Source organism: Danio rerio, chromosome 3 (genome assembly GCF_049306965.1).
Source record: "Danio rerio strain Tuebingen ecotype United States chromosome 3, GRCz12tu, whole genome shotgun sequence".
Lineage (NCBI taxonomy): Eukaryota > Metazoa > Chordata > Actinopteri > Cypriniformes > Danionidae > Danio > Danio rerio.
Window position 1 is genome coordinate 44,464,894 of NC_133178.1, and position 25,486 is coordinate 44,490,379.

Genomic DNA, 25,486 nt, shown 5'->3' on the forward strand with positions numbered 1-25,486 from the left:
TTCCACAGAAGGTTATTAATTAGAAAATAACATAAATATTGCAAACAGAAGCATGAGGTGTGCAGATTACATTGTACACATGATTATAAACTTCAGTTTATAAAAAAGCGCCTTTTTTGTGTGTTTATTATAACAGACAATATATACAACAATTTTTTTTTTCAATTTCAACTGTATTTTATGAAATTTCAAAGGGTTTTCTTTCAAATGAGACCAAACTTTTGTATTTACACCTCTGCATGTGGGTATGGGAAGCTTTTTAAATCGGAAGGCCAAATTCAGGCGGAATTACCCCAAATAGCCTTAACTGGTTAAGCCTCTTTAACATTATTAAATGTAGATCCTGAATCACTGATATGTGTTGGCTTGCACTGAGTCACAGTTCTAAAGTTCAATTTCAAATGGTTTATTTTATTTTCAAGATCTGAGGTGAACTATCTGCTGCTGCTTTCAGTAGTATGGCAATAAATGTCATGTAATATGGCATTCAAACTCACATTATTAGCATTTAGCACATGTAAAGCACATGAGGTGTACCTGAGGTGATCATTGTCATAGTTTTCTGTTGTTTGGCAGCAAGAAATAGAAGCCATTTCTAAACTATACATTTCAGGTGCTGGTAAGGACAAAAAAAATCATTTGAATATGAAAAATATCTATCAAACTTACATACTGCACCTTTAAGCTGATCCAATTTTTGTTCAGTGTATATACAGCCATACTTCCAAGTGAAAAAAAACAACAAAAAGCATTACATGTCAGTTCCGAATGTCCACACATCCATATACAGACGCCCCTAATCATTTAATCACCAGAGGTATTTTCATCCAGCTCTCCCTCTCTGCTGAATGTGGGCACAGGGCCGCTGGGAGTTTCAGTGAGGGTGCAGTAGTCTTGTTTGAAGCACACAGTCACTGGGTTAATGATAACAGGTACTTGGGTAAACTCACAGTCCTCCAGACTCTCCAGACTGACCGCAGAGTCCTTCAGAGACTCCACATCATCACACGCCACACTCACCTACAGCATGAGCTCGTCCACTTTAACAGGCAGATCCTCACAGAAAACCGAGAAATCCTCACACAGGACACTCGTCTCGCTGCACGTTTTGGTCATTTGACACGGGGCCCAAAGCTCCGTTGAGGGGCCGACGTAGGTTGGATGGCACTGCGCTGGAGGATAAACAACCGTTTTCTCTGTTTCATCCTGAAATGTGCAGATGACCTCAGAAATCTTGTCTATAGTTGAGAAGTCTTCTAAAACATGAATGCCTTGTAGAGGACTTTTGGCCAAAACCCAGCACTTTTGAGAAGAAAGAAAATCAAAATAATTAAACTGATATAAAAAGTATACATTTGGGCAACTTTTAAAAATAAAAATAATATGCAGTCAAAGCATTTGTGTGCTTATATGGCTCAAATAGTGATCACATTAATAAAATATCACAAAAATGAATAAAAATATCAGCCCAGGCTCGATGGAAATATGCATCTTAGCTTACATATTTTCAAAATGGAAAATAAGATGCTCCAGGTCCATGTCTTTGCATGTTTCAGATGCCACCACTAGAGGGTGCTGTCTATGTTATTTTTTATTTATTTATTTTTTTGCTGAATCTGAAATAATTTAACTAGGGTACATTTTGGGGTACATTTAAGATACACATCCTTCTTGTGTACGTTCACGAGATGGCAGGCTTTGTTGTACATATGACCAAGCAAATCACTAACCTATAGTAAACTCTTCCCCAAACCCAACTAAAAGTGTTCAAATGTGAAAAAAAGTAAAAAGTGCACTGCAACAACATAGTTTAACCTTGATTTTACATTGCAATTATCGTTTTTTTACATCGCAAGTGTGCTTCATCGAACTTGAACCTGAGCACTCTGCATTACATCATACTAAGTAAGCTACTTAGCAAACTGACCAGAAAGTTGGTCCATGAAGATAGAAGAGTGAGGTAAAACAACATTAAGTTGTTTTAGGGTTTATTATTTTGCATTGTGCAAATTTTATTTGTTGATTCTGTTACTGTAAATATCATAAATATCAAGTAACAAAAGTTGCTGGCATCACTGCCACATTGCATTATTTTTATCTAAAAATGCAGTCAGACATAAGTTTAAGTGCATTTTAAATGTAGGCTGCAGCATATTTCCATATTTCCAATGAGCTTATATGGATAATGTTTTATCATCATTCAATATAAATATATTTATCACTGTTTGCAAAAATGAAACAACATGGAGTTAAATGCTAGTGGTGGGCAAAGCAAGGCCTCATAAAAGACTGACACAGTCGAAGCAAATGTGTCGAAGCTTTGAAACCCGTCTCTACATCCATCAGTGACATAGTGATCACTTTTATGTATTGCTTTAAAACAGCTTCAGCAAGGAAACAGTTAAGCAAATTGAGGTAATAAGCCTATTTAGTAAAGCTTTAAAAGTTCCAGACTAGCATTCAGAGATCATGGGTTTGAATCCAGTCAGATGGAGCTATAGATGTTTTTAGATGCTCTGTACATGTAACGTGTTTTGTTTTAACATTGGTCTGATATGCGAATGAAAACTTTATGAATAAATATGTCCTGTTTTGGATCATAAAAAATTTAACATAAAATACATTAAGCCATAATTTCAGAGTATTTGTTGGGTTGGGTTGGCTGTTTGAGATTTTTTTATTTGAGATTTGAGTTTTTTGCATCCCTGTCAGTCAAATCCAGATTCGCCAGGTATTGAAACCAATACTTTGAATTGCTTTAATCTTGTTACCAGGGGCCTCATGTACGAAGACTTGCATGGAAATCATACTAAAACATTGCTCACGCATATTCTTTTTGTACATCCCAATGAACGTGAAACTGAGCGCAACATGCACGAGCACAAAACCCCTCCCTGCCTCCTCCCCCTTATGAATATGCTAATGACTCTACTTTGGCAAAACCCAACGAAAAAGCAATGGCAAAAGCAAGCAAAAAGAGAAACTTTGAACAGAATGTGAATTGGAAGTGCTCCTTTTGGAGGTAGACCGGAGAAAAGCGGTGTTATTTGCAAGTTTGTTCTCCGGAATTAACAACAAAAGAAAAAAATAGAGTGGGAAAGTTTAGCTGATGCGGTTAACACAGCTGGGTCTGAACATCGCACTGAGTGAATTATAAAAGAAATATTGTGATTTATAGGTGTGAAATGTTGCAGCACCATCAACAGTCTCAGTGGCGCAGCTCATGAGACGCATGTCAACATGTTTTGACACATTCGAGCATGAACTCGGTTCGAATCCAGCGTCAGATGAACGCTCTTCTTTTTCCCCCCTACATATCAGATTTTGCCAACTATTTATCACAAGAAAGACAAGTAGGAATCATCAATAAGTTTGTGCATCATATTTTATTTGCACATTTATTGAATGGAAATGTTTAAGATTCACGCATGCAAATTCATCTTCAGATAGTGTCTTTATAGCAATGTGTGTGCGGTAGATTGCTCAGATTACATTGCGACTGCTGCAATTTGCGCTTTAATGTTTAGCTGGTCAACTGTATGATATGGAAACCTTATATACCTGCTAGATGAACCCGTCTCATACAGCTGCCATTGCAAGGCTCAGACACTTTGTAGAGAGGAACTTAACACAACTGCCTCTAGGAGTCGCCAACGGAAATAAAACAGACACGCACAAAAAATGTGCGTACGCCAGCCATAAAGCTGCCGTGGAGCTGCGCACATTCTCACGTTCAGTTCATCGTTAGTAAATCCAAACGTGAGCGATTCTGAGCGTGAAACCTGGCGTATGCAAAGTTTTTGTGCGTACACAACGTTGATACATGAGGCCCCAGGTGTTTCGCATCACCTAAGGCTACGGTCACACTGCAGGCAAATGTGGCACGAATCTGATTTTTCCCCCCCCATGTGACACAGGTGATGACAGTGTGAACAGCCCAAACCGCACAGAATCGGATCTTTTCAGGTCAGATATGTGCCACTTTCATATGTGGTCTTAAATCAGACACAGATCTGATGTTTTGCAATCCGACCGCAGTGTGAACGGTTATGTCGGATTTCATGTGACTTTTACGTAATCTTTGAGTGACATGCGTCATCATTCTGTGCTGCAAACATCCTCTACCTCTCAGCAGCACAGTAGAATGGCACACAGGGTGATTATTGTACCACAGAAAGTTGGTTGTTCATGTTGAAAAAGAATTTGAAGGCTTAACTGGTGCTTGTTACCTAATCTGGTTAACGATTGAGGCACGGGTTGATCGCAAAGCCGAAAAGGGTTGTGGGTGTTGCGGATGGGGGATCTGTGTGCAAATGAGGAGGAACTTTCTCTCCGAGAGAAAAAAAGGGCAGGTGCTCGAGCACCCAAACCTCCCTTCTGCACGTGTCTGTTGTTTATCCGCTTGTTAAGTGTGACGTCACGCGAAGCAGCTTCCGGGTCCAATCGCTCTATTCAACTGAATGGGGAGACTAGCGAAATGGTTATAATAAACGTTTACAAAGCGATTTGATACTTTCGAAAATCATGATCACAGTATATATGTCCATGCCTAATATCCAATGGCCAGAAAGTGATATTTTTTTTTATAAATTGTTAAAATTTTGGTATTTGTGATGCAGCAAGCCCAGAGATTGTTGTGTACACTATGACTTTATATAAAATTAACTTTAATGTGGGATATGAATAAAAAGCGATCAGAAACGAATGATTTCTCAACTCAAATGAGTGGCACTTGGACCCGGAAACAGTATTACATACGTCACCAACATGCACCACTTAACAAGCGGATAACGAAGTAAAATTAAATAACTACACAAACAGAGATAAACCAACTCCGCCTTCACAGCCCAGTCTGCGGCTGCTTATTAACCCTTGATGAGTTCACTACACCGCCGGTGGTCACAAATCACAAATGATCAGTGTTTTTTTATCACTGGAGACTTATTTTAGATCTCAAATGCCGAAATACACAATAGTAGTAGCAGAACAATCATTTACAGTTCATGAAATACACCATGGTTGTCTTTAAAAAGGGTAATAATCATATAAGCATGATCCGACAACGTGCTTACTCACTCAGCACTGACGTGTGTGGATAATAAGACATTTTGTGCTCTCCGTAATGCACTTTTGCGCATGCGGGGTCAGTTTGGGACCATGATCTGTTAACACTGCAAATCTAATATTGGGCACATTTACAAGAGCATTGTAAACAACCATGCAAAAAAATCAGATCTGAGAAAAAATCTAATTTGAGCAACTATCCTTACAGTGTGAACGCAGCCTTAGTCACGTGACCTGGGTGTTTTGGATTAGTTTTTCGAATCACTTGTGCTTCGCGTTCTCGACACTGTGTCGACACGTCAGTTTTAAGTCAGCCATCCCTATTAAATGCATTGTTTATATAATTCTCAAAAGTAAAGTGTTGATTGTGCATTGACGGTAAACACCTGCTGTTAACAAGCAGAATTCCAACTTTAGTCACAGCCTTAGATGGAATAAACTGAAATGAACAGTTATTAATAAGTGAAGTTGTTGATGCTGTTTCTGGAGTTGTTATTTATCCCCTGCTGAGATTTTGAGAGGTTGAATGTTATATTTCAGTGCATTTCTTCTAAGGCTGTGACTTATGTCATAAAAACCAGTGGTATGATGGAAATATGTCGGGGAGCCCAAAAAGTGACAAACCAGGCTGGTTTTGTTTAAAGTCAGCAGTGTTGTGGGAGATCTGAGAGGTGAGGTTTTTGATTATTTGAACGTCCTGGCGGTATACAGTTCCTTGATGTTTGCATAATTTTTGACCTAATAATTTGCTAATTTGCACAATTTCTGTTTACCGAAATGTTATTTTAATGCTGTGTTTGCAAGAATAACTGTAAGTTAGAGAAAAGCAAAATTAATGAAAACCTCCCTTATAGATCTCCGACAACACTGCTGACTCTAAACAGGGTGCAGTGGGATTTGTCAATTTTTAGGGTCCCCCCGCACATTTCCATTGTGGTTTGCGCTATTTGCAGCTCACTTCTACTGTGTATTTGCATGTGTTGTAAAAATTTATGTGCATGTGTGTGTTTTTGATGTAGATACTTTCTGAAATTTGACTGTTTTTCCATATGTATACAGTATGTTTTTTTAACTTACAGCACATTTGAGCTCTCTCTGCCACCATACATTCTAATGTACAGAATGTAACATTTTATTGATTGACTGATTCACTCATTCACTTATTTATTTATTTATTTATTTATTTATTTATTTATTGATTTTCTTTTTGGCTTTGTCCCTTTATTAATCTGAGGTCGCTACAGTAGAATGAACTGCCAACTTATTCAACTTATTTATGCAGCGGATGCCCTTCCACTTGCAACCCATCTCTGGAAAACATCCATACACACTCATACACTACGGACAATTTAGCCTGTGGGGGAAACTGGAGCCCCCGGAGAAAACCCACGCGAACGCAGGGAGAACATGCAAACTCCACACAAAAACGCCAACTGACCCAGCTGCTTTTTTTTCTCACAAACCATCATTTCATGAACCACAAAGTATTAAAACCATCAAATAAGAAGCACTTGATGTTTATGAATTGTAAATTGAAATCTTACCTGAAAATTGCCTTGGTACTTTTGATAAAGGGGCTGGAAGTAGGATTCTGGTGTTGGCACCAATGCGATTTCTTTTATCTTAAGTCTGAAATGCACAAATATAATATTTTTTTTGCCATTTATTTAACAAATACACTCCATCTCTAAACATACTTTCAAGAGTTCACACTTAGCTTATGATTGATAATTATGAAAGCCAGTTTGATACTAGTCCCGCAAGAGAGAACTGAGCTTGGAAGATAATCGATCTCAAGGCTCCCTCCTGTTTCATTAGGTGAGCTCTGGTAGGTCTTGAGAGCTCCACTGTATTTAGTTAAGAAAGAGGGGAAGGAGTAGGGGTGTTTGGGGATTTGTCAAGACGAGGATGGCTAAAGGTAAGGGATTCTGGCTTTTTAATACGTATTCCATTCATCTGATTGGTGTATAAAGTTATTGTTAATGCGGGACCCACAATGGTCAATCATAAGCATGTGATCCTCTCGAAATTATTTATATATAAACTTCACATAATAATGGGCTTAATGAGAAAATAAAATTACCTTGCAGCAGGAATTAGTATAAGCACAATTAAAAGTCCAAGCAATAAAAACATTCCAATGATTATCTTGCCAACTTGATGAGGCTCATCTTGAAAAAATAAGAGAAAAGAAACAGAACAAAGAGGATTGGATTAACTGTAAAGTCAACTTTAAAATAACAAAATGGTCATTTAAATATTGTCACTAAGCAACATCACATAAGAACAAATTATCCGGTCACTTCATTTATTTTATTCATACATTCTTACAATCTTTAATGAAAAGACTTCTTCCTTCTCTGTTCTCTTCTGTGAGGTAATATTCACTGGCATGGGAGTGCAGCAAACCATGCATCACTTACATGAGAAGATATTTTTACACACATTTGGCAAACAGCAATGGAATGAAGGACAGCCAATACTGCCAAGGCCATTCACTTCATTGAGGACAGACAAAAGCCAGAGACAACATTAAAGAGCTGCCCTGCTGGGTTGCTCTCCACAGCCCGAGACTGGGTGATGTCAGTTGACCTGGAGAGGCAACTGAAGATTCCACCACACTTCACCCAGTCCACATTGAGACCTGACATATTTTTGGTCTCTGAGGCCACAAGACAACTAATCCTGCAAGAGCTAACAGTGCCCTGGGAGGAGAGGATGGAGGAGGCTCAGGAGAGAAAGAAGGAAAAATATTAGGAGCTGGTGGAGCAGTGTCGAACAAATCAGTGGAGGACCAGATGTATGCCAGTGGAAATGGGCAGTGAGGGATTTGCCAGCTGCACCCTGAACAAGGCCTATGGTACACTGGGAACAACAGGCACCAAACGAAGAAGAGCCATAAGCAACAACGTGGAGGCAGCGAAGAAAGCATCCAGATGGCTTTGGTTGAAGAGAGGGGGGGGGGGGGGGGGTGAGGGCGGTAGCATGCCACATGGACACAAGCCGAGGTCTGATCAGCCTCGGTTGGGCCGCTTGAGGAGGGTGTCTGTTGCAAGACCCGAAACACCCCATGAGTCCAGGAAACAACACAGATGATGTGTCCAAGGTTGTGCATCAGAAGATGTTTCTGTAACTGTTTGTCCATTTTCAACAGCCAGCTATAAAACCACCACAAAAGCTACTGATGCACACAAGCACATGCATGCATATACAGAATTCTAAGGGTGCTTTCACATCTGTAGTTCGCTTCATTTGGTCCGCACCAAGGGTAATAAATGATACATTGTTGCATCTTCTGCCGTCTTTGGGTCGTTTTCACACCACACTGATTGCTTTGGTCCGAACCAGTTGAAACAAACCAAAATGCAGTCATCTGACAAAATCCACATCTCTCATTGGCCAGATGTTGTTGAACATATTTCCTAAACTGCTTATTGATTGGTCAGAATTCATGTGCGGGAAAATGCCAGTGAACTCCCGCAGGTAAACAAAACCTTTTACTCTGGAGGGACGACTGCGCTGGCTGATTGTATCCCTGCTTTAGACAAACTATACATTACGAAAATGAAGCGCGGCCGCGGCTGGAAAACAGTGTTTAATGCATCGCTCTTCACTTCAGGAGGAGACGTGAATTAATTTAGCTAAACTGCGACATGGTCATCTTGCGTAAATATTACCAACGATCCATCAGGTAATGTTTTCCCCTCTCTCTCTCTCTGTTGGTAAAGCGCTGTCAACAAATATTTTTCCTCCATATCCCATAATGCTCAGCGCATCGACCTACGGCAGCTGAATTAGTCCAAAACGCGCAGTACTTTTTACGGTTAGACCTGTTTTAGTACGGATCATATTCTCACCACAAACGAACCGCTCCAGGGTTCGTTTGAAAGCGTACCGAGACCACCTCTTCAAGCAAGTCTCGGTACGCTTATTTGGTCCGCTTTTGGTGCACACTCGAGTACGATTGCTGCATTCTCACCTGCCCAAACGAACCGCACCAAAAGGGGAAACGAACTCTAGTGCAATTCAATCGAACTAAATAAGGCAGGTGTGAAAGCACCCTAAGACAAGAGAAGGGTTAAGACTGTCCTTTATCCCAATATTTTGACATTCACTTAAAATGGGCCTGAAATGGGAAAAAAATGTATAACAGTGCTTGATTTTGTCTATTGGGAACTGATTGGATTGTTGGATGGACATTGCCAAAAAAAAAAGAAACAAAAGAAAAGATTGACGAATGGACAAAAGCACGCCAGCAACAAGACATTGTTTTCCCTGGTTATGTTGTTTGATTAAATATTATGAGGGCATATTCAGTTTTTGTTGTACATTGATGTGTGCTGACAACAAAGTAAAGTTCCAAAGGCAAGGAGGCAAGGCTCAAAACAGGAGCAGACTGTAGTGATTCATCAGACATTTCTGGATCCATTTGCACACTTTAATAACAGTAGTGAATCACAAGTGGAAACTCAAACATCGGATTCAATGGAAACTTTTCAGTAGAATAGTCGAAGAGCAGGCGTGGGTCGAGGTTAGTAGAAGAGAGTAATCTTGAACGAGAGACAAGCATCGATCTGGGGGTGGCGGCTGGCAGTCGGTATCGATATAACTAAGCAGTGGTCAGGGCAGGCAGATAGCTTCGTAAACGGAAAGACAGTCCAGGTCAATACACAGATAGGCAATAATCAATAGGGTAATCCTCAGAGATGATGGCCGGGGCTAATCAAAACTTTGCACTTCGCACAAGCCATGGGTCTGGGTAGGGAACAATCATACATGAGAGAACAGTCCAGGAATCAAAACACAGACAAGATCAAAACAATGAAGGGCTCGGAATTGCATACAACACTAAAACAAGATTTCGCAATGTGATAGAGTGACTGGAGGGTTTATATGACGTGTGTGTAATCAGGCCTGATCATCTGTAGCTATGTGTGTGTGTGTCAAAAGATTGCTATATTGTTGTGTGTCCTACATGTTAACAGCTGTCAAGGATGTTGAATGACGCAATGGATCTTTTGATTGTTGTACAGATAAATGATAAAGGAAGTGCTCTCCAGCAGCCAGTGAGGCCAACCCCGCGGGCGATCACAACAGATACATCGTTTATAGCAAGCACTACTATATATAAAAAATAAAGAGTTCACAAAATTTCCAGCAATCTTTTCCTTCCTTTTTGTTTTTCTGCACAACAGTATACCTTATATACCTTATATATCATCAACTGAGTCATAATTTCTTGTCTTTTACATCTTTCCTACAAGATATATGTCTCACTGTCTTATATTACTGACACTGAGTGCACAATTCTGATGGGTGTTTTCCTACAGTAAAAAAAGATTATATTTAATTACTGTCCTATACTCATTCTGTTTATGATAACTTGTTCTTTCCTAATTGTACTATTCTATTGAGAATGATAATTTATTGTCATGTTTTGGCCTGTGCTAATTGGTTGAACTGAGAAAAAAAAAGAAAAAAATATATATAGTCTAATGACTATAGTGGGGGAAAAGAGTATTCAACACGCATGTATTTTACTGGAGAAAACATGTTCTGAAGGAGCTGTGAAACATGGAATTGAACGAGATTTTGTCATAATCTGTCTTGTGATTTATATGTAGATGCTTGATTAGGTTTGTGGTATTACAACAGTACCTCGCTGTTTTGTTACACATGTCACAAACCGCATTGTTTGAGTTTTTGTATGTGAAGTAGCTCCACACATACTTCGCTTGTGGTCACCGATATCCAATGACAGCGTGACTGAACAACATGTGCCACGCCAGTGGACTGAGTGGCTAGCTAGCATGCTCTGCAGTTGTACAGTGCCATATTACGCACATGACTTTGCAGGTGGAAGAACAAATAGTTCCAACTAAGTTTACATTTTTCAGATAAAGTAGGGTAATTGTGGTTACTTTCCGCTGTATTTCTATTTCCAATAAACTATTTGCTCCAAATTACTGAAATATCAATATTTTGATAAGACAATTGATTCTAAAACAAACAAAGCTGGTATCGGATATATTGCATTGTTATTATCGATCAGCACATCACTATTTCCTGCTGTTACCAGTTTGCCTGTTAGCTCGCCATGTACATTGGCGAACTTGAGAAGTAGAGAGGAGTTGACGACGACGACGGGGTTCGAGTCTGGCAAAGAACGATTCCAAAAAGGGGGTAAGACAAACAGAAGCCAAAAAATAAAATAAGCAAGTAAATAACAGGGTGAGAATGTGGTAAAATCTGAAAATGTTGTAAAAATCAGACAAGGGCTTAGGGAAGTGGGTGGGAGGGTCAATCGTTGCTTTTGAAAAGCACTATTGGTTAGGTTTAATGAAGGAGGAGGGTGCGTCAGTTGATCGGTCAGATCGCATCAATCGACAGCGGCCTCTAATGGATTTACATGAGAACAGCAGGTGTGAATTGTACTCAGGAGAGACATTTAAGATCTTTAAGACCTCTGGTGGATTCACGAAAACAAACACTGCAAAAAATGTAGCTCCTGGTACATATTTGGTGCTCTCCAGAGATTTTTAAAACGGTACATTTACAGAATGAGCCTGGGTTTGTATAATGCAGCCATTGAACCAGATTTACTAGTATTTAGCTCCATTTGCACCAAATCAAGTTCACAAATAAACTCATATCAGTAGCACAGTACTAACCTCTGTATGCTGTGCTCCATTTCACTGGGCTGCTCCAGTCACTCCATGTTCCACTGTATTTAGGATGTGTCTCTATCCCAGTCCTCACAACAGCTGAGTATGAAGTCCCTGGATCAAGCTTTTTATTTTCGATCTCAATCTCCTCCTTATATACATGATGTTTTGCACTGACCTACAAAAAAAAAGTGTATATTCATTGTAAAACAATGGTGTAATGTTTACTCCTTTGATGTGGGTAAACCAGAGGATGTTCTCTATGAATGGAGGATATTCACTGTAATCTGCCTTACGTTGTGGTGTTCTCCGTCTTTGTAGTACAGGAACTGATATCTGAGGGGTAGGACACGCCAGTAACGATAAGCTTCATATCCACTTTTCCAAAAAAACTTATATGTTCCATTTTCCAATAGCGTCAGATTAAAGGGGGCTGGTGGTTTAACTGAAAAAAAAACAAAAAACAAAAAAAAACAAGACACAAATACAAATAACATTGGAACAAAAAATTATTTTGTTGAATACATCTCTTACATAAAAGGATCTACTCACTGTTCATTGCTGGAGCAAAATCAGGAACCAACACAGAAGAGATATTGTTTTCCTTTTCAATATAATGCAGTGTCACAATGTATTTATCAATATGCTTGAATCTGAAATTTGCTTGTAAAGTGCAGATGAGATCTTCACGTGTTGCCTGGAGTGGGCATCTATAAGTGCTGTGTGTGTAAATCCATTATTTTAGAACATTCTGGTTACACACACTTATATACACAATTGACATTTGTATATCTAATTAACCTTTGCAATCAAATGAATGTTCATCACTATACAAACAATGATAAGTCAAGACGGGTAATAACAATCAGGGTGCTGGAAATCCTGGAAAATGCTTGATTTTTCAAATAGTGTATTCAAGGTTAGAAAAGTGCTTAGATTTTGGACAGTGCTTAAACCTTCTTGAATTTGTAATTGCGCCTATTTTGGTTGCATTTGTGCCAGAAATTTTATGCGAGTTCAAAATATATTTGGGAGCATTTGTGCAAGCATAAAATTGTGGCTGTGCGACCAGTTTTCATTGCAAAATGTTCACCGCATGAGTAGATTTAGGACACATTCACGCAAAATGCATATTTGCACCTAAAAACACCAAACGCAGCGCTCAGAAATAGTTTAAAACAGTTGAAATGTCAACTTGCTGCTGTAAGCAAAGCCTGCAGTGCCTATACCCCACCTTAAAGCTCTTCTGATTGACCCACTGCTCTTGAACTGAACGCGAATTAATTGGTTAATATCAGCTGTCAATTACTCAGTTCAGATGACAGGGAGCCGCTAAAATGTAAAGGTCTTGATATGAGAGAATGAAAATAACACTGACACATTTTGTTTTAGAAACCACCTAAAGTTACAAATAATGGCACATCAGATCAGTGATCATGTGGTGAATGTTAATCCACCCTTTACATTTTTCAAAGAGTGGATAAAAGACATCCGGTGGGTTAAAGTCCGCTATGAAAATGACTAAAGCCATTCACTGTAAAGTCTGTGAATAAATGCCAATAAATGCTCCAAAGTATTCGACAATTTAAGTTGAAATATTTTATGGTGTTTTTTTTTACGGAATTTACAGTGGTTCTTAGGTGCTTGAAAAGCATAAAAATGCACCTTGAAAGTGCTTGAAAAGTGCTGGAATTTAAAGATGGAAAAGGTGTACGAACCCTGAACAATATTAATGCTTTAAAAGTCCGCTCTTTTTTGTAACTTTATGATTGGTTGTCAATGTGTTTTAAGTTCACCCCTTAGAAAAAAAAAACGTGTTACTCTATGCTAATTCGTAATGAGTTTTAAGGATGCTATATTGTCCTTTATTGTCCTCTACTCCAGAGAAGCTTTATTCATAGAAGCTGATCTAATGTTCAGGATAAAGCTACACTGTTAACAATTTCCTATAAAAATATATAATAACTGGCAGCAGTTTACAATCAATTACAGCAAAAATACTGTATTTGCATATACAGCACTATTTATCTTGGTCTATATGTTTTTACGGAATTGTATATACTTTACTGTACAATATACAGTAATTTTCACAATGTAACTTAAAAATACAGTAACATACTGTATAACAGTCCTACGGTAAAATACAGTTCATATTACAGTTAAATACTGTCTAATTTACAAAAATGGTTAACAGTTGTAAGCAAATGTGTGTGAACTGAGCAAATGGGTGCTGTCCAGATCTGAAGTCTTTTGCATGTAATAGGTTTTGCTTCTATTTTGTAAATATACCTGTTCTTTGGCCAATAAATAATACAATAAATATGTCTAAAAAAATATACACTCAATTTTTTTTGTTGCTTATTCAAACTACTTTTAAAATTAGCTGAATCTTGTTGAATTTTGTTAATTCTTGAGATTTTTTTTGGCACAACTTAATTGTTTCATGTTTAATCCACTTAAATTTGTTGTTTTGTTAACTCAATCAACTTGTGTTAAGACAGCATGAATGAATTGTGTAGAACCCAGCATTTTTTACAGTTTACTTTTGTTTAAAATAGCAGAGCTGATCTAAAACAAAACTACAATATTTTATAAAGTAGGCTAACTTAGACATATTTAATATTGATCATTTTCTTAGCACTCCCACATATTTTTTCTAGCATCCTTACCTCAGATACAGTGTAAATAATGCAGGATTTCACACAATTCAGTCATGTTGTCTTAACACAAATCAATCAAGTTATCTTAACAGATTTAAGTGGACTGAACATGAATGGGTGAATTGAACAACAACGATTGCAACAAATAAATCAACCAAAAATCTCAAGAATTGTGTTGTTTTAGCTCATTTTAAATAAGTATTTTGAACAAACAACTAAAATATTTTATGTTGAGCACAGAGAGAAATAAAATATTGCTTCAGCCAGATTACCCACGCTCACTTTTTTACTTGTTCCATCCACTTATTTAAAATGAGCTGAATAAACAAAATTCTTGAGATTTCATTGGGTTAACTTAATTTTTTTATGTTCAATTCACATAAATTTGTTAAAAGTGTTAAGTTAACTTTTTGATTTGTGTTGGGACAACATGAATGAATTATATGGAACCCTACATTTTTTACAGTGTACACTGTAAAACCCAACAGTCAACGTTAAAAAAAAATGAGATGAGTGTAGTTAACTTAACATTTACTGAAAGTTAGTTCAGTGTTGTCAGGTAATGAGTTAATTAAATACCTCATTATTTTAACTTAAATGGAGTAAGTTCACAGTACTCATATAGATATTTTTTTTTACACAAATTGTTTGCAGCAATCGGTTTCTTCAAACGGTTTGAGTTGCCTTAACTTATTGGGTTTTACAGTACTCAGTGGGCTTGAGTTCTCTTCATTTAATGGGTTTTGCTGATCTCAGATTGCTGTTTTTACTCAAAGTAAAAAAAGTTTACAGTACTCATTAGGATAAGTTTTTAAACTTAAATGGTTTGTTGCAATCCATTTCTTCAAATGACTTGAGTTACCTTAACTCAAGTGTACAATTCCCACACATCAGCTCTGCTTATTTGCCACTATTGGTTATTTGTAATGTTTGTATTGCCTAGGCCGATATGTAAATGAGATGTTATGTCTTTGTACTTTAATTTGCACTCAGTTTGTAAATAATCTGCAGAAATGTTCACCCCAGTCAACACTGTTTTAGAATCATGCTTTTAAACTGTCTGGTATCTGACCCTTTTTATTAGATAGTCTTTATTCATTAGACACTGTAACCTATTATAAAATACTATACTTTTTAGAAGATACTACTACTTATTCATTTGATACTAGCTCAATTAAATTTTAGTTGTTATTATTTAATTTTTTTTTTTTTGTGTGTGTGTGTTCCCAGACTTCAGTTCTCATCTCCTTTTCCTCCTCTGATCATTTCATTGTTGTCAGGTTTTGTTATTAGTTTATTTAGTTCTGTCTTTACAAGCCCTATTTTCTAGTTTTTGTTGTGTCTGGATTTTGTTGTCACGCGAGTTTGACTGTTTGATATTTCTGCCTTTGTTTCTTTGCAATGTTGTTTTTTTAATGCTGTTTATCTTTCTTTGATGTTTGGAAGAGCTTTTGATTTTGCCATTTTTTGTTTATGTTTTGCCCTTTGTCTGCACAGCAGACATTTTTTTTCATTATGAGTTGGATCCTCTGTCTCCTGACCCTCACATGAACCCGCTTGTGAACTACTTATTCATATATACACATATTCACATACTGTTGAAGTCAGAACTATTAGCCCCCCTATTTTTTTTTTCTCCACGTTTTCTGTTTAACGGAGAGCGGATTTTTTCAACACATTTCTAAACATAATAGTTTTAATAACTTATCTCTTATAACTGATTTATTTTATCTTTGCCATGATGACAGTAAATAATATTTGACTAGATATTTTTCAAGACACTTCTATACAGCTTAAAGTGACATTTAAATGCTTAACTAGGTTAATTAGGTTAACTAGGTAGGTTAGGGTAATTAGGAAAGTTATTGTATAACGATGGTTTGTTCTGTAGACTATCAAAAAAAAATTGCCTAAAGGGGCTAATAATTTTTAAAAAATTAAATACTGCTTTTATTCCTAACGAAATGAATCAAATAAGACTTTCTTCAAAAAGAAAAAAATATTAACAGACATGCTGTGAAAATTTCCTTGCTCTGTGAAACATCATTTGGGGAATATTTAAAAAAGAATACTTCAAAGGGGGCTAATAATTCTAACTTCAACTGAATATTATTAGATACTCATTCTGTTATATATATATATATATATATATATATATATATATATATATATATATATATATATATATATATATATATATATATATATATAAATACATACATACATACATACATACATACATACATATATATATATGTATGTATATTCCGACGCATGGATGGATTTGCTCTTCGGTGTTTGGACTTTCACCAGTGACATTTAAACCACACTGAACTGAACTCTGAAAACTGGACTGACACTGTTTCAATTTACTATAATCTTCTATGTTAAGCTCCTTTGACACAACCTACATGGTAAAAGCGTTATAGAAATAAAGATGAATTGATTTGAATTGATACATATCCAACAGTTTTATCTTCTCAGTGTTAGCCCAGGGCATGCGTCTACTAGAGTTATTTTTGTTCTATGTGTGCACAAAATTATTATTAGTATGTGAAACTTTAGATGGTGTTGAGTGGGTTTGTAATGATGTGTGTCATTATTCTATCTATGCACTATAATGTGGAACTGAAACATTAAAGACGTATTCTAATAAGTTATTTTCCTGGATCATGCTTACCTTTTGTCTTTTTGAAACCCCAGTGAGTATGATGTGTTTATAAAGGACATGACTGGTACTTTTAAAGAGCAGTTGATGGTTTTCCAATAATCTGTCACACAGATGGACGTATCTGTCGGAGCTGGAACAAGAAACAGGAAAACGGTTAAGTAATTATTTTGAATGGACATGTAAAAAATAGCTTTGCAGATTAAAAAAGAAAAAGTACCATGTGAACAAGGTTTAAATTCCATTGAAAAAGCCCAAAAGAGGCAGATTATTCCAATGCGGTTCATCCTTCTTGTATAGGACCTCACTTACATAATTTACATCATTCGGCACATGCACCTGAGAGAAAAAAAAAAAAAAAAAAAAAAAAAAAAAAAAAAATATATATATATATATATATATATATATATATATATATATATATATATATATATATATATATATATATATATATATATATATATATAGTCAGAATTATTAACCCCCCTTTGAATTATTATTATTATTTTTATATTTCCCAAATGATGTTTAATAGAGTAAGGACATTTTCACAGTATGTCTGATAATATTTTTTCCTCTGGAGAAAGTCTTATTTGTTTTATTTCGGCTACAATAAAAGCAGTTTTTAATTTTTTAAACATCATTTTAGGGACAAAATTATTAGCCCCTTTAAGCTAGATATTTTTTGATAGTCTACAAAACAAACCATCATTATACAATAACTTTCCTAATTACCCTAAACTGCCTAGTTAACCTAATTAACCTTTAAATGTCACTTTAAGCTGTATAGAAGTGTCTTGAAACATAGTCAAATATTATTTACTGTCATCATGGCAAAGATAAAATAAATCAGTTATTAAAGATGATTTGTTAAAACTATTAAGTTTAGATATGTGCTGAATTTTTTTTTTCTGTTAAACAGAAAATGGAGAAAAAAATAAACGGGGCTAATAATTCAGGCAGGCTAATAATTCTGACTTTAACTCTATATTTATCAGATACTGTTGAAGTCAGAAATATTAGCCCTCCTAAATTATTAGCCCTACTTTTTCCCACATTTTCTGGTTAAATGAAATAACATTTTCTCAACATATTTGTAATCATAACAGTTTTAATAACTCATCTTTAATAACTGATTAACTGTAAAAAAAAATATATATATATATGATTAATTAATCCTGACAGCATATGTTTTTAGGTCATCGTAACTTATTAAACTAAGTTAATCATGTTGTAACTTAATTTTTTAAGTTTTGCAAGTTGTCTTAAGTCAGTTTAACATCATATTAGTTCAACAGACTCATAAGGTTAATTTTATTCAGCTTAAAAAATTTAAGGCAACCAGGATTTTTTACAGTGTTTATTTTATCTCTATCATGATGACAGTAAATAATTCATTCATTCATTCATTTTCTTATTGGCGTAGTCCCTTCATTAATCCGGGGTAGCCACAGCGGAATGAACTGTCAACATATCCAGCAAATGTTCTACGCAGTGGATGCCCTACCAGCTGTAACCCATCTCTGGGAAACATCCATACACAGTCATTCACAATCATACACCCCGGACAATTTAGCGTACCCAATTCACCTGTACCGCATGTCTTTGGACTGCGGGGGAAACCGGAGCACCTGGAGAAAACCCACGCGAACATGAGGAGCTCCACACAGAAACACCACCTGACCCAGCTGAGGCTCGAACCAGCGACCTTCTTGCTGTGGGGCAACATCACTACCTACTGCGGCACCGCATCGCCATAATAAATAATATTTTACTAAATATTTTTCAAGATACCAGTATACAGCTTTAAGTGCCATGTAAGGGCTTAATTGGGTTAATTAGGCAAGTTCGAGTAATTAGGCAAGTCATCGTATGATGGTTTGCTCTGTAGACATTTAAAATATTGTATTGTTAAGAGGGCTAAAATTATTGACCAAAATTATTCTAGCCAAAATAAAAAAAACATAATTCTTTCTCCAGAAGAAAGGATTATAGGAAGTAATGTGGAAAAATCCTTGCTCTGTTAAACAACATATGGGAAATATCTGACAAATTCACATGACAGCTAATTTTGGCTTATTATTTTTCTATTATTACTATATATTACAGTTATCAAACAGTTATTAAAATGACAGAATACAAAAGCCAATCATTCAGCTCCATTCAACATTTCACATTTGCTGGTCAATTTTGCAGGGGTAAAGAAAAAACTAACAATAATGAAGCTTTAACTTTTAAAGTAGAACGACTGAAACAGTACAAATCTTGGTTATATTTAAAGAAAAACTTAGGTAAATTATATTTTACAGTGATAGTCAACAATAACAACAAAATTAGATGATCATTCTCAATCTCTTAAAAGCAAAAATAGCCAGCAAAAGAATAAAAATTTGTGATTAAATGAGTGCTGGGCACTAGATTAAATAAAAAGACACACATGTACAGTGTATGTACAGTCTAAAGAAGACATATACTGTATAGGAAACTTACATCAACTCACCAAATGTATTCTGAAGCATTAGGGATTACCTGTGAAAGTTTACGTATGTCACCGTGAAGGGCACCAAGTTGGGTTTTTATACTGAGAATTTCCTGTTTGCGTAGGAGGTCTCAACCTCAAGTCATATCTAATATCTAATAAGCTGGTTAAGATGGCACGAGCAGGTTTTCACATTACAAAAATTACATATAAAGGTGAATTACTACATTCTACTGAACTTTCTGGTTAAACTGACTGTATTTAACAGGATAGCTCAGCCAAATATTTTATTTCTTTTATCATTTGCTCACCTTTCACTTGTTTTAATTTTGTCTGAATTGTTTTTTTCTTCTTCTGGTGAACACAAAATAAGACATTTTGTAAGAACAAAACAAACTGGAGACCACTGACTTCCATATTTGTCTTTCTTTTTTTTCAGGTTTTCAGCTTTCTTCAAAATGACTTATTTTTGATCAGCAAAATAAAGAAACTACTAATGGTTTGGAGTAAATAATGAGTAACTTTTCATTTTTGGGTGAACTCTCTTTAAGAGATTTCTAACAATGTGTATGTGCTGCCTTGCATTATTAATATGAGTGTACATCAGTTTTGAATAGCCAAACTAAACCATTAATGTCTTCATTCTTAAACCCAATTCTAGAAATAATGACATGTGGCATTTCTAGAAAGACAAATCTTGATTTTTTACTTTCCCACGACAGATTCTAAAAATGACTGAAGCTGACATTTAGCTCAGTGACTTCAACTTTAATTTGTGGTTTCTACTGTATGTGAGTAGGCAGCCTGATCTCACGAGGAAACATAAGTATTTTACGTTTTGTCAGTTTAGTGGCTAATTCGTAAAAGTTCAGTCATACGAATTAGCCACTAAATATGAAATAGCCACTAGATCAAAAAGTTACGAATTGGCATGAGATTGCGTTGGAGTAGGACGTTTCAGATGCTCTTTTCAAAAGCTTCTGCATAGAAAGTGGGGCCACAAATCGCACATTCTTACTTAGATTTTGTCTTGTTTCTAATCCAAATATCTAAAAATTCTTAAATCAAGAAGAATTTTCTAGATAAGCAAAACATATTGTATTATTTTGAGAAAAAATATGCCAAAATTAAGAGAGTTTTTCTATAAAACAAGCAAAATAACCTGCTAATGGTGGAAGCAAGGTTTTTTCGCTTTGGCGTTAGACTTTTTCCATAAGGTTTTGCTAACCCTAATGCCAGATCATTTTGCTTTTTTTAAGGAAAACTCACTTAATTTGGCATATTATTTCTTAAAACAAGACTATTGTTTTGCTTGTTTAGAGAAAACTTCTTGGTGTACAAACTTTTCTATATTTGGATTGGAAACAAGACAAACAATCTAATTAAGAAAAGCGTTTTTGCAGTATAATAAGTCACCACAAAAGTGTCAACTCAGTAATATACAAACAAAGTGCATAAAATAAGTTCACGGAAATCAAGAAGATTTCCGTGAACTTAATTAATGAACATTAATTTTTTGTTTGTCATTAATGGAAAAAAAGAAAGAAAAAAATGAAAAGCCCTTGCAAGATACTCTATTAGCTGAGCTAATCATTAGATTGTAAAGATCTGATATGTAGAAATACCCGTATTTTTATCATATGCCGCCTGGCATTTTGAACCCTTATCTTGCTCAAAGTAGCAAATGCTGATAACTGACAGTGTGCAATGAGTGAAAAAACTGCAGCGCTCATGTATCTCTCACGCAAAAAAGTCACGAAATGTATAATTATCAGTCTTGGCTAGATAAGCAGAGCCTAAACACTGGTTGCACATCACTTTCCCATGCTTTGCTACATGCTTAACATGATATGAAGTTGCCCATTATGCCATATTAGCACATCATAAAATCACCAAAGAGCTCCTTTTTCTGGTGCTGTTTGTTTTAGCATGTAAACATTAGCATGTAGCATGCTACCTTACTGAAAACGCCAGCTTAAAGCAGCCTAGGCTTGTTGGCTTGTTTTAGCTGGTTGACCAGCCTGGTTTAAGAGTGGTTTTAGCCATTTCCAGGCTGGTTTCCAGTCAATTCCAGGCTGGTCTTAGCTGGTCAGGCTGGGAGATGACCAGCTAAAACCAGCTTGACCTGCTTAGTCAGGCTGGGAGCCCAGCCAAAACCAGCTATGTCCAGATGAAAACAAAATTGCCAAAACCCCTCAAACCAGGCTGGTCACCCAGCTAAAACCAGCCTAAACTGGTTTAAGGCGTTTTTTTTTCATATTAAATTCAAACATCTGTGCCTTTACTCAAAATACTGAGGTTTTAAGTGATGTATTCATACTTTAACTTAAAATATATAATAATTACCAGATGAATGCCTTTGAGACCCCTCTTTTATGTGCTGTTTTTAGCATGTAAACATTAGCATGTAGCATGTTACTTATATTAGGTTCTCATAAATATTTACATTAGATGTCGCCTACGCTATTGTTGTCTATTGGAAGGAATGCGTTGATAGAGCCACCATTTTAGTAAAGGGCAGAGATGGGAAGTATTGAAGTACAAATACTTCATTACTGTACTTACGTAGATTTTTCTGGTATCGGTACTTTACTCCACTACTGACAATTTTTTACTTTTACTTCTTACATTTTTACACAAATATCTGTACTTTCTATTTCTTACATTTTTAATCCACGCTTGTTACTTTCGTTTTCATGTGTTTTGTGGCGCGATCTATATTATTTCTTGTCATTGCGCAATATGAAAGCATTTTTGATGGAATCAATCTATGCTATCTGGGATTTTTCCTCATTATGCGCCTGCGTGCTACAGTGCGCTGCCTTTTCAAGTCCCGCACCCTAGGAGGGCTAGTTTATGAAGATTACTATGAGAAAGCCAAGGATGACTACACAGATGTGACGGCGAATTTAACATGACTGATGCTGCCCTCTTTCATGCTAATAAGACACCTTTTACTCGTTCGGATCACAGGTAAACAAGAGAGACACATTCCAGTTCAAAAACATGCTGTTTAATGCTTAAGCCTTTGTCCACTTCTGATCACTGCACGGGATTTCTCTGATCTTTCATTCTAATACTGCAAAATATAGTGCTTTTCTGTAAAGATTAGCACATTTAGTACTAAAACAATCAAATGCTTTATTAAAAAAAAAAAAAACAAATGCATTGCGGTTTATTTCCCTTATTTCTGATAAGTTCATATTTCCTAATACAGAATTGATGCTGTTTTACAGTTTTTATTGATTTTCCTTTGACTATATGTTTTTGTATATACCTGTTGTCAGGGTTCTGCCACTCTGATCTTGTAAATTCTTGTTTTGGTGGCGGATCTCTGACACTACTCGTGTCTGGTCCTGTTTCTGTCTCTGTGTGCGCGCGCGCCGTCGTGGGTGTACGCAGAGTGTGCGCGCTCCTGCTTGACGCGGCCGCGTGCGCTCTGCGTCCCTCAGACGCGTGCGCTCTTGTACTCGTGTTTGTGTTTTCGTCTGTCAGCAGCATGGTGTTTCATTCCCAGCGTCTCAGTCTGGTTGGTTTCGGTTTTGGTCGGCGCTGGGATGAAGCATGCATGCTGCATATGTGAGCGCACGGTGAGTTTTCATTCATCGTGTGCTCGTGTCTTGCGTCTTTTGTCAAAGCACGTGGCTCGGTGTTTACATTGTGGTCACGTGCTTTTGTCGTGTGCTTCAGTGTTGTGTTATGTGAGCGCATGGCTTGTATTGTCTCTCTGTGTCATGCGCTCTCCCGTCTATTGTCTAGTCCCACCCTCCTTGTTAACCCATTATTAGTTTGTCATGTTCACCTGTGTGTCAATTTACTTTTTGCTTTATAATCCCCCTCATGTTTTCAGTCCTTTGCGAGTTCGTCATCATATGTTGTCGATGTTTACCTGTCTTGCTGTGTCCAGTCCTGCCTTGTCGTGCCTGCCCAGTCAAGTTTGTTTGTTTGATTTATTGTTTGTTGTAGAAGTGTTTTCCCCCTCGGGGTTGTTTATTTTGCCTTTTATTTTATTTTTTAATTAATAAATCCTACTTCACTCTGCGCTTGGGTCCTTGCTCCTTTTTCCCTTTACCGGATCGTGACAGTACGAACTCGCCAAAAATGAGGACCCAGCAGAGTGAAGACAGCCCCTTCTCCAGCCGCATACTGCAGCTCATCAGTCTGCAGTCGCTGCGGCAACGTGGCATGAAGGTGGAAAGTTTTGCGGCTAGATTTTGTGTGGCAGCAGAGGGGCTGGGGTTTAATGATCAAGCCCTGGTGAACCTCCTTAACTATGCCCTCGACAAGCCCCTCAATATCCAGCAGATGCTGAAATTGGGAGGGCTATCTTACCATCAGTTTGTGGAGCATTTGGTTCATCAGGCTGCTTATGGCGAACATCCCAATCCCAGCTCTCTGTTGCCCTCTGCTCTGCAGCTAAAGGAGAGAGTGATCCTTCAAGAGAAGAGGATCCCTTACACCAGCGCCACCTCCCAACACATGTCCAGCCCGCAAGGGCTGACCCGCACTCAAAAGCGGAGGTTAAAGAGGAAGACCTCTGCTGCAGTGTCGGCTCCAGCCCCAGAGCGCCCTCCAGTGTCGGCTCCAGCCCCAGAGCGCCCTCCAGTGTCGGCTCCAGCCCCAGAGCGCCCTCCAGTGTCGGCTCCAGCCCCAGAGCGCCCTCCAGTGTCGGCTCCAGCCCCAGAGCGCCCTCCAGTGTCGGCTCCAGCCCCAGAGCGCCCTCCAGTGTCGGCTCCAGCCCCAGAGCGCCCTCCAGTGTCGGCTCCAGCCCCAGAGCGCCCTCCAGTGTCGGCTCCAGCCCCAGAGCGCCCTCCAGTGTCGGCTCCAGCCCCAGAGCGCCCTCCAGTGTCGGCTCCAGCCCCAGAGCGCCCTCCAGTGTCGGCTCCAGCCCCAGAGCGCCCTCCAGTGTCGGCTCCAGCCCCAGAGCGCCCTCCAGTGTCGGCTCCAGCCCCAGAGCGCAGCTCAGTGCCGGTCCCAGTCCGGCTCCTTGCCCTGCCGGCACCACCCAGACGTCTTGCCCTGCCGGCGTCAACCAGACGTCTAGCCCTGCCGGCACCAGCCCGGCTTCTTGCCCTGCCGGCATCAACCAGACGTCTTGCACAGCCGGCGCCTCCCAGACGTCTTGCCCTGCCGGCCCCAGCCCGGCTCCTTGCCCTGCCGGCACCACCCAGACGTCTTGCCCAGCCGGCTCCAGCCCGGCACCTTGCCCTGCCGGCACCTACCAGACGTCTTTCCCTGCCGGCACCTACCAGACGTCTTTCCCTGCCGGCACCTACCAGACGTCTAGCCCTGCCGGCCCCAGCCCGGCTCCTTGCCCTGCCGGTCCCAACCAGACGTCTTGCCCTGCCGGCCCCAGCCCGGCTCTTTTCCCTGCCGGCCCCAACCAGACGTCTTGCCCTGCCGGCGCACCCCAGACGTCTTGCCCAGCTGGCCCCAGCCCGGCTCCTTGCCCTGCCGGCTTCAGCCCAGCTCCTTTCCCTGCCGGCACCACCCAGACGTCAAGCCCTGCCGGCCCCAGCCCGGCTCCTTTCCCTGCCGGCACCACCCAGACGTCTTGCCCAGCCGGCTCCAGCCCGGCACCTTGCCCTGCCGGCACCTACCAAATGTCTTTCCCTGCCGGCACCTACCAGACGTCTTTCCCTGCCGGCACCTACCAGACGTCTTTCCCTGCCGGCACCTACCAGATGTCTAGCCCTGCCGGCCCCAGCCCGGCTCCTTGCCCTGCCGGTCCCAACCAGACGTCTTGCCCTGCCGGTCCCAACCAGACGTCTTGCCCTGCCGGCCCCAACCAGACGTCTTGCCCTGCCGGCGCACCCCAGACGTCTTGCCCAGCCGGTCCCAGCCCGGCTCCTAGCCCCTCCGGCTCCCCTCTGGTCTTCAGCCCCGCCGGCTCCCCTCTGGTCTTCAGCCCCGCCGGCTCCCCTCTGGTCTTCAGCCCCGCCGGCTCCCC

At 38.8% G+C, this 25,486-nt stretch overlaps 1 protein-coding gene across 4 annotated transcripts; it reads right to left on the minus strand.

The window, feature by feature from the left end:
* Positions 1-23,617, minus strand: il21r.2 (interleukin 21 receptor, tandem duplicate 2). Of its 4 annotated transcripts, none has more exons than XM_073934658.1 (9): positions 23,426-23,617; positions 17,278-17,396; positions 17,070-17,190; positions 12,282-12,448; positions 12,026-12,174; positions 11,736-11,907; positions 7,148-7,235; positions 6,609-6,693; positions 1-1,302 (listed from the first exon to the last, which is right to left on the minus strand). In XM_073934658.1, the coding sequence occupies exons 2-9, from the start codon at positions 17,342-17,344 to the stop codon at positions 1,021-1,023; spliced, it is 1,131 nt and encodes a 376-aa protein (XP_073790759.1). In that variant the 5' UTR covers positions 17,345-17,396; positions 23,426-23,617; the 3' UTR covers positions 1-1,020. The 4 variants fall into 4 exon arrangements, with proteins under 4 accessions (XP_073790759.1, XP_073790749.1, XP_073790751.1 ...); XM_073934648.1 differs by lacking the exon at positions 23,426-23,617 and adding an exon at positions 22,814-22,976; XM_073934650.1 differs by lacking the exon at positions 23,426-23,617 and adding an exon at positions 19,558-19,607.
* Positions 23,618-25,486: the final 1,869 nt, after the last annotated feature.